The 9040-nt window shown below is 43.9% G+C and overlaps 1 protein-coding gene across 2 annotated transcripts; it reads left to right on the plus strand.

The window, feature by feature from the left end:
* The first annotated feature begins 2154 nt into the window (after positions 1–2154).
* TIFA (TRAF interacting protein with forkhead associated domain) lies at positions 2155–8359 on the plus strand. Of its 2 annotated transcripts, XM_065404710.1 has the most exons (3): positions 2155–2286; positions 6074–6235; positions 6341–8359. In XM_065404710.1, exons 2-3 carry the CDS (start codon positions 6217–6219, stop codon positions 6919–6921), a joined length of 600 nt encoding a protein of 199 aa, XP_065260782.1. In that variant the 5' UTR covers positions 2155–2286; positions 6074–6216; the 3' UTR covers positions 6922–8359. The 2 variants fall into 2 exon arrangements, with proteins under 2 accessions (XP_065260782.1, XP_065260784.1); XM_065404712.1 differs by lacking the exon at positions 6074–6235.
* The last annotated feature ends 681 nt before the right edge of the window (positions 8360–9040 follow it).

Here is a 9040-nt window from a genome sequence, read left to right on the forward strand (position 1 = left end):
GATCATACTAGATAAACTGCTAATTCATATCCAATCTCTCACCCTGAGAGACGGTACAAGCAGACTGCAGATTCTTGAGGGACAAGCTACACTTGCTTTACAGCTTGGAATCCCCAGGTCTTTCATACACAGGCTAGAAATCCCCCAGTTCAGTCTTTGTTCCTTAGGTGTTTCCAGAAATCTTCTTGTATGGGGAGTGAAGAACAACAGATGATGTCATTCTCTGCCTTAGATAGCTTTAGCATACGGAGGGAAAAGGATTCCCTCCGTATGCTAAACTCAGCTTATGGAAAAACACCGACATCCCAAGATGGATCATGTGGCCTGGTTACATGCCTTTGCATACCTTGCTGAGTCATAGCAGCCATTACTTACAGGCTGTCTGGAGTGTTCACAGGAAGGCTCACCAGCTGATGGATAAGCTTCTCCTGAGGCCTACTGTTTTCCCTAATGGCTTATTACCCTGAACAGGCCCTTCCCCACCCACTATCTAGACTGAAAGCATCTTGCCTAATGGGCATCACCCAGGTATAACTACATTTGAAATACAGATATGTAGCCAATATTCATGACTTCAGATGCAAAAATGATACAAGCATACAAATAGGATAATCATATTCAGCAGACCATAACTTTTCCAATGACATCTTACATTACCCATCTTGCCTAAAATGCATCATTATACTATAATCATATCATAGTAATATCACTATGAAGAATATGGGGTGCAGTGTCACAATGGGTTTATGATCTTAACCATAAAGTTTCATTAACAAAGATTCCTCCTCCTCCTCCTCGTCAGTGAACAGTCCTATGAAGCAGTGTCCTGTCTCACATTGCATTGCTAAATGTACAGGTCTTTGGTTAATTTAGTTGGGTAGTTCATTTGATGTCACCTGCCCAGTTTTCAATTTACTTCCTATTTTAAAACATAAATGGATAGCTTATTAACACTGGCATTTATTCTGCCTACCACATTATAAGCAGATATTTTGTTTGTTTCTAAATAAAGCCTAGTGGGGAAGGGTGGTTAATAACCGGGGAAAAATACACTTGAGAACTAGTGAAGTGTCTTTCAGCAGCTTACATGCAGAACGGTGTTCAAAAGCAATTAACTGACCATTTGACTCAGCCTGTTTTGCTGCCTAGAAATATAACTTTAAAACTTTTTGTATCTAAACATGTTTCTTTAGAATGGACTACTGAGAGTTGTTTACACAAAACTCCCATTGATCACAATTAACTTCGGTGAGGGCTGTGTGACAGTAAAGTGAGCAAGATTTTGCTCAAAATAAATCATCAGTGGCAGAGAAATCTGATCATGATAGTGTTAAGAGAACTTTTTTTTTTACACCGATAGAATGCAAACAACTTGTATGATACACATAAATAAACTCTGTCCCTCATAGATCCTGTACAAGAACCCAGATAGAAACAAACTGCTGAATAGAGCTCAGAATTTCTTGCAGATTATTGTTCTAGTTCCCTCCAATTGATCCTCAACACTTCCTTCTTTGACTTTAATTAATAAATGTCAGGTATGTTGACACCTCCTACAAGATGGATCAATTTTAATTAATATGATTATATGGCCATTGCCAATGTGGGAATGTAGTCTCAGGCACTATACCTGTCCTGACTCCTCCCTGACAGTTTCTGGGAGCTTTTCACTCATTTTCGTTTTTATTAAAATGTTTCTCAGCTCCGTTGCTGTGTGAAAGGCCGCAACACCAGCAAAGGAAACTGACCGACTGTACGAGCGGACAAAGCAAACGGTAGAGTCACACACAAATGCTAAATGCGCAAAGAAAACACAGTGATACAATAATAGGGAAATACATTTGTGTAATCCCTTTCTGATCTGGTCATCAGCAGGCATTATTCACAAGGATCAGAGGTTCAGCCCGTAGCCTGTTTTTAAAGTTGCTGGCGTCCCTTTAATTACCCGAATTGCTGATCGCTATGCTGGGCACTTACATTATGCTCGCCGAAGAGAAGCCGCCGGTCCAGGGAGTTTGTTTTGGTGGCCGCCCCAGGTGAAGCAGGAAGCCCAAGTGCTGCGAACTACAAGTCCCATGGTGCAGCTGCTCCACCTCCTCCACCCCCGAGAGGCAATGGGCGGGGAGGGCGGGGAAAATCCTGTCCCGTGGCAGCTCCGCACATACAGACTCGAGCGCTTACGCCGAGCCTGGAGAGGAGCAGGCTCCGGGCGCGGGAGAGGCTCATTTAGCTCCCCCGACACCCCGCTGGGATCTCCCTCGCTGCGCTCTGGGTCCCCCGGCAGAGGTGAGCGCACGGAGTTGACGGGTGTCCATTGCCGCTGGCTCTTTCCCGGGGGCAGTTTAAAGAGGATGGATGGGAGCGGTGGGGATAGGGGGACAGACAGCGGCAGGGGCTGTGCCACAAGCGGAATGTGTGTGTGTGTGTGTCTCGGGGCGGGGGGATCAGTGGGGATGGGCTGATTTGGGGAGGCAAAGGGCGGCGCGCAATTACCTGCGCCCGTGGAAGGCAGCGGGAGTTTCGCTCCTTGGAGCGGGCTTGCGCGGGGGGCAGCTGGTAACACGGCATGGCAGGGGACTTCCCACTGGCCCCCACATGGCGTGGCGTAGCGCAGCTGTGCGCCTTCAAGACCCCGCTGGTCTGCGCAAGCCAGACGCGCAAACGGCAAAGCCAGGCGGTGGCGTGTTTACATTTGGATGCGCTGTGAGCGGCAGCTCGTGGGCGGACGAAATCGGCGTCTTGGGAGTTTCCCAGCTGCAAGGAGAAAAAATTCCCACTGGCAGGTGGCAGCCAAGGGGCCGGGCCGAGAGCACCTTTTCACTGCCATTGACGCTGAGGGGCACTTTCTTGTTCACAGACAGATATTGGCGTGGGACTGGGCATTCGCCTGCTGCCCTCATCCAGTTAGTATAGCTTCCTTTTTGCTTGGTCGAAGGGATGCCTCCTCCCGCCAAAGATCCGTGTCATCAACAGATCTGCGGTGGGATGGAGCTTGGAGGGACATCTCTGCTGCGATTTTAGGGCGTGTGCCTGCTGCTGTTGTCGGCAGTGGAAGTTTTGCTGTTGTCTTCAATAGGAGCAGGATCAAGCCTTTAATTGTCAGGACCTTGGATGTCTGTACTAGATCTTGCTGCACTGTCAACTCTCAGTAAATTTACTCTTATAAAAAAACCTACAAAGGAATAAACATAGCAAGAGATGTTGGGGAAAATGTTTTCTTTACTTTAGTCAATTCCCAGGCATTATGGGAAATTCTGCTCTTGGACCTGGTGACAGGTGTTGGACTCACCACTGCGGCACCCCCTGCTGGCCATCCTGGGAATTAGCTCCGGTTGCCCATGTGCCCTCCTCAGGTGGTGTCCCACCCATCCTCACTCCTGTCTCTGCATCCAGGAACTGTGTCGCTCCCTCAGCCCTGTCGTCCTCTTCTGGACACACCCCTCCAGCTGTGCCCCACTCGGTTCTTTCCCCCCTTCCAGGGGGCCAACAGTCCTCAGTCCAACCGCTTGCCTCACTGGCAAACTGCACTCCAGGTTTTAGCTGCTCCTCTCAGTAGCAAACTTCAGTCCATACAGTGGCTATGCCCCTCAGTGGCAAATGGAGGCAAAAGGGGGCAGGTGGGAGAAAAGATCCAGGCCAGCCTGGACAAACATTTATTATGGCCTCTATTAGGAATTTACATCTTGTAAGTGGGGGTGGGGGGAATAGACCTGATGGTGTAATCACTTTGTTCCCTTTCTAAGTTTTGTGAGATTTAATGGAGTCAGAATTGCTTTCAAAACAGTTGTATCATTAGTATTTTCACCTCTTGATGCTTGTTTTATTTGTCAATAGAAAAAGTTTGAATATCAGAAAGAAATTTGGTCTTAGAAATGTTCTTTTGTGGGGTGGGTGTATGGGCAGCCTAACCCTTCAGCAAAAGATCCACAAATTCCCATGCCTGGTGATGTTAACAGTCAGTGCCCCAAGGAAGTTGTGTGGATTTTTTGCTGATGGATTTGTGCGGAATGTAAGGGGAAGTGAGACAAGTATGCACATTCCAAATGTGATAATGACACCAAGGGTTTAACGCTGTAGTCCTATGTATGTAAAACTCTTGCTAAAGGCTGGGGGCTTTTTGCTTCCATCAGTTTTATAATTTTACCCAAAATCAACGATATTGTTTTCAAGATGGGCTGGGGAAAAGCAGAATTATTTACAGGAGTTATAAACAGCCTAGAAATCAGAATCTACTTGAAATTAATTTGTTTCTTAACATTTAGGTTTTGCTTACAATGGCCAGGAAAGCCATATCAGCACCACTCTAGCAAGTAATGCTTAAGTAGAGTTCACTAATGTGATTTCCCTGGCCAGATTTATCCAGCACTGAAATGGGAGATGTTCTGTGCCTGAGCTGTTGCTTTGTAAGAAAAAGCATTGTGCCTTGTTTTGAATATCAATTAAGGAAGGAAAATAAGGAAAATAATTCTAGAGGTCTTGAGATATTTATATGGTATCTCTAAATATTGGCATCACAGAAAGGTGTCCTAGTACCAGTAATCCATTCTTTGTGTGTTTATAGATTAAAGTTGTGCAATCTTATGCTTGGAAAGGCAATCGTATGTCCGAGTCCTTATCACAATGATGCTTCACGTAGCAATAAAATACAATAGACTGAACTGTAAACTGCTTTTAGTAATGACTCCGATACAACGAATAACACTGATTATGCACCTCATAGTGAAATGTACGTATCAGTTAAGTGAGGATCTTATTTGGATGTAGAAGGAAATACCATTTCACACAGTGTACCATTAGCTTGTGGTACTTTTTGCCACAAAATATGTGGCCAAGAGTTAAATATGATATTTATGTGGACAAAACCATCCAGAATTACAGTAGCACATATTAAAAACAAGAACAAGGAGTTTTGAAAGGGATATACCCCACCCCATATTTCCAGGCATGAGCCAACTGCTAATTAATGGGGTTTAGGAAGAAACTTTCCCTCTGGACAGACTTCCGTAACTGCAGTTTTTCTTGCATCTTCCTCTAATGCAACTAGTGTTGGCCTCTGTTAGAGATACTGGGCTAGATGAACCACAGGTCTGATGCAGTATGGCAAATCCTGTACCCCATTTTTGTTGGAGAAAGCAGGGGAATTTTCACGCCCACTTTAAATTCATTTTCGATATTTGTAATGTATTACATATAGCAGCTACTCCTTAATGAGATTTCAAAAGGTAAAGTTTGTGTCAGTGGGTAGTTCTGAAAAAGCTAATGTTCTTCTGAGCTCCTACTCGACTGTTCTACCATGGATAAATACTGAAGTAGTCATTAGGCCAGAGAGAGGGAGAATGACTCTATAGCCCAGAGGTTAGGGAACCCATCTGGGAAGTGCAAGACCAAGGGGCCTGTCCACTTACACTTTCATTATTTAGCTGGAGTGCCACTGCTTCAAAACATGAGACCGAGGAAACCCTACAGCAGAATGTCCCACAGCATAGTGATTAGAGAGCTCTGAGACCTCTGTTCAAATCCTCTCCCCACCTTCTGGCAGGAAAAGGGGAATTGATTCTGAGTTCCCCACATCCCAGGCAAACTGTACTTGTAAAGGGTACTTGTCACATTTCATATTGTCAAAGGAATATAATAAATAGTGATATATAATATTCAGAGTCATTAACAAATACTATAATAGTTCCAATGTGGGTCTTTGAGGTCTACAAAACAAGTGTTTAGGCTTCCAATGATGTATCACCAAAATGTTTCTTCAAAGGTGAACTCATTTAGTAAGACACTTATAATAGGGGCAGAACTAGTTAATATATTTGCATAGTTTCATGCAAAGATCTCAAAACATTTAAAAAATATTAAGGCAGTTTAATAACAGCCTGTACTTGTGGTTGTATGCTGTGTTGTTGTAGTCATATCAGTCACAGGATGTTAGAGAGACAAGGTGGGTGAGGTAATATCTTTTATCGGACCAACTTCTGTTTGTGAGAGAGAGAAACTTTTGCTCTTACACAGAACTTGGTCCGATAAAAGATATTACCTCACTCACCTTGTCTCTGTACTTATCCTCATTTTACAGATGGGAAACCAAAGCACAGAGAGGCTTTTGACCTGTCCAGAGCCACATAAGTCAATGGCAAAACTGGGAATGGAACTATTGTGATCGAGCTGGAGTTCTTCACTCCCAATCCTGTGCCCAAGCTGCTAGACTGTTTACTACCCATGGATCTCTATAAAACAAGTACACATTAATTAATCAGTAGTATGTAAAGTTCTTTAAATGATGCCAGTTCCAAGTGGATTTTTTTGGCATTGCAATAATTTCATGTTTCATTCTTTCTTGTAGTTCTGAGAAGGATCATCATCATGAGCTCCATGGAAGAAGTGGAAACTGAAGAGACAGTAACTTGTCTCCATATAACTTTGTACCATCCTTGCCAAGAAGAAAAGCAGGTGTTTCGCAGCTTAAAATTCCACAAGCGAGAGCGGCACAGGGTAGATGAAGTGGCAAAGTTTGGCCGAGATTCTAACATCTGCCATTATAATTTAATGGATACCCGTGTTTCCCGGGTTCAGTTTACCCTGCAGTTTTTCAGGCAACTCAACAGCTCAGAACTTGGTTTTGAGATAAAGAACATGAGCAAAAAGACCAAGCTAATTGTGGACAATGTGGAACTGGACTACCTAAACAAAATTGACCTGCCATGGAAATGCATCATTCGCTTTGGAGACTACCAACTCTTAATGCAAAGACAAGTTGGGGAATCAGTGAATTATTTTGAGACTTGCTTTGAGTTGGCCCAAGCTTCACTTTTGCAAGAGAGACACCTGCCTTTACTGCAGCCCATACCCGAGTGTGGCATTTCTCCTTCTTTGGTCTATTCCCAAGGAGTAAGACCAATAGAGATGGATGAAAATGATTTGTGATAGAAGGGAGAAGGTTGCTTTCAACAGTGTCCAATACCTAATTCAGTATGACGTCAGAGGACCAAATCTGATCTCCTCAGTGCACTGCATTTGTTTTGCTTTCCATAGTTGCCACTGTTGTGTTATGTATTCTTCCTCTCTTGCACACTCTGTTTAAACATATCCGAACGTACTCGTTTAGAAATGTCATTAGACCTGCATCAGATTTTTTTAATGTCCATCCTGTCTCCTCCCCTCCACTGTCTTATCACCTTCTATGTTTGTCTGGGGTAAACCCCAATCAGAGTTAGTGGATCTTTGCCTGGGCCTAAAGGCTCATGGTAGCAGATCCAACTGTAGGACTGGGGCCATAGAGCATAAGCTTTTTCAGACAGGGTGTACCTGCCCTATAGTGCTGCTATGTGGCCAGGTGTCCTGTAGATGCTCCCTGCCTCACTTTCCCCACGTGGGCTATCCGTAAGTTAAATGAGGCTTTATTTAGGGAATAGCATTCCTCTGAGGGGGTCTAGTTTATTAACCAGAGCCTTAATGAAAATGCATCCAAACCTTCACTCCAGTGTCTCAGCTGGGAGACAATCAATCTTACTTTATCCATCCCACGTGAGTCCACCAGTCCACTCCAGCAGCTCTCTCGGTTCAGGCTTCTTGCCACTATCTGGGAAGAATTCTTTCCCCAGAATCAGATCTATCAGCTGTAGCTCTTCTCTGTAGCAGCATGTAGTTTCTGACAGCCTGGCCATTCCCTGTGTCTAAGAGTGCACCTTCTAGGCTCCTGGCTCTGGTAAGCTCTCCTCAGGGGGGCTTCCTGTCTCCAGGAATCCCCTCCTGGACTTGTTGCTCTGGTGAACTTCCTGTCTCTAGAAACCACCTCAGCTGAGGACTGGTAACCCTTTGTCAGGCTCATTAGCTAATCAGTTGTCAACTAGGCACATAGGGATTTCTTTACCTCCAGGTGGATTTGAGTTGGCTTGTTCTCCCTTTCAGGAGCTTGTCACAGGTAGGCTGGTCTCTGACTTTCCTGAAAGAGCCAGCCCCAGTAACACAAGGTCTCTCTCATATATTTCTGTTTAATTATCTCTGTAAAACACAGTGCAAAATCCTGGCTTTGTAAATAAACCACAAATGGCCAGGATTAATACACAAATTTGTTATGTTGCATTCTTAACTTTGATACTGAAGTGCAATCTGTATTCAGAATGAGATCCATTTTCAACCCTAACTTTGATGTTAGGGTTGAAAATGAAACAAACTTTTTTTTATTCATATTTTGTGAAAATGGAGCTATTTAGTTGGTATATTTAGCCTTACAAACATAATTTTTCTTCTAATCCTAAAGTGAGCAGAATGTGCTATAATAAAAATGTTATTATCTTCAAAGATGAGTGTAAATAAAATGTGAATGTCCAGTTGAGGTTTTATTAAAAATGTTTGCACGCCTTATATGTTGTCCTCTTGTGTGGTTATAGCTTGTAAGCACAACTATATGAGGGAAAATTATTCTGAGATCTCAAGCTTTACTGGCAATTGTTCAGCATCTAAAAAGAACCGTTTCACAGTTGGTGATGAGCATTGCTCCAAGATCATGCTTTCAGAGAAATAGAAGAGTGCCTGCAATAATGCCATCTGGAGACCTACAACATTCGCCACATAGATATGCATTGTTTACCCTCATTTTTAAATTTTAATTTACCTAGAGTGTGTAATCCCCTGCCCAACAGCTGCTTATCCCACAAACTTCAGGGCTCTGGCTCTACTTATTTCAATTCAATTCTGGCCCTGAGGGCTGCCTCAAGTTGCTCTCTGTAACAAACTCTGGATTTCCTTAGGAGCACAGAATTGCCAAAGCACAGGTCTCCCCCAGCCACATCCCAGTCCCCTCCCTTTGTGCCTGGGGAGCCTCTGGAGGGTGTACAGAAACTCCCTGCATTGGGTGGCTTTCATGCCTATCCTGTCCCCCTTCTATACCAGCTTAGCTGGCACAAAGGGACTGCAGGGTAATGTTGAATAGGACCCAGAAAGTTGAGCACTGAATAATATGAGGAGTGGGTTTATCTACAATGACTGCATGCTCTCACTTCAGATGGAACTTTCAGGTAAAAGAATGTTTGGGGAAGCAGCA

This window comes from Emys orbicularis, chromosome 5 (genome assembly GCF_028017835.1).
Source record: "Emys orbicularis isolate rEmyOrb1 chromosome 5, rEmyOrb1.hap1, whole genome shotgun sequence".
Taxonomy (NCBI): Eukaryota; Metazoa; Chordata; order Testudines; family Emydidae; genus Emys; species Emys orbicularis.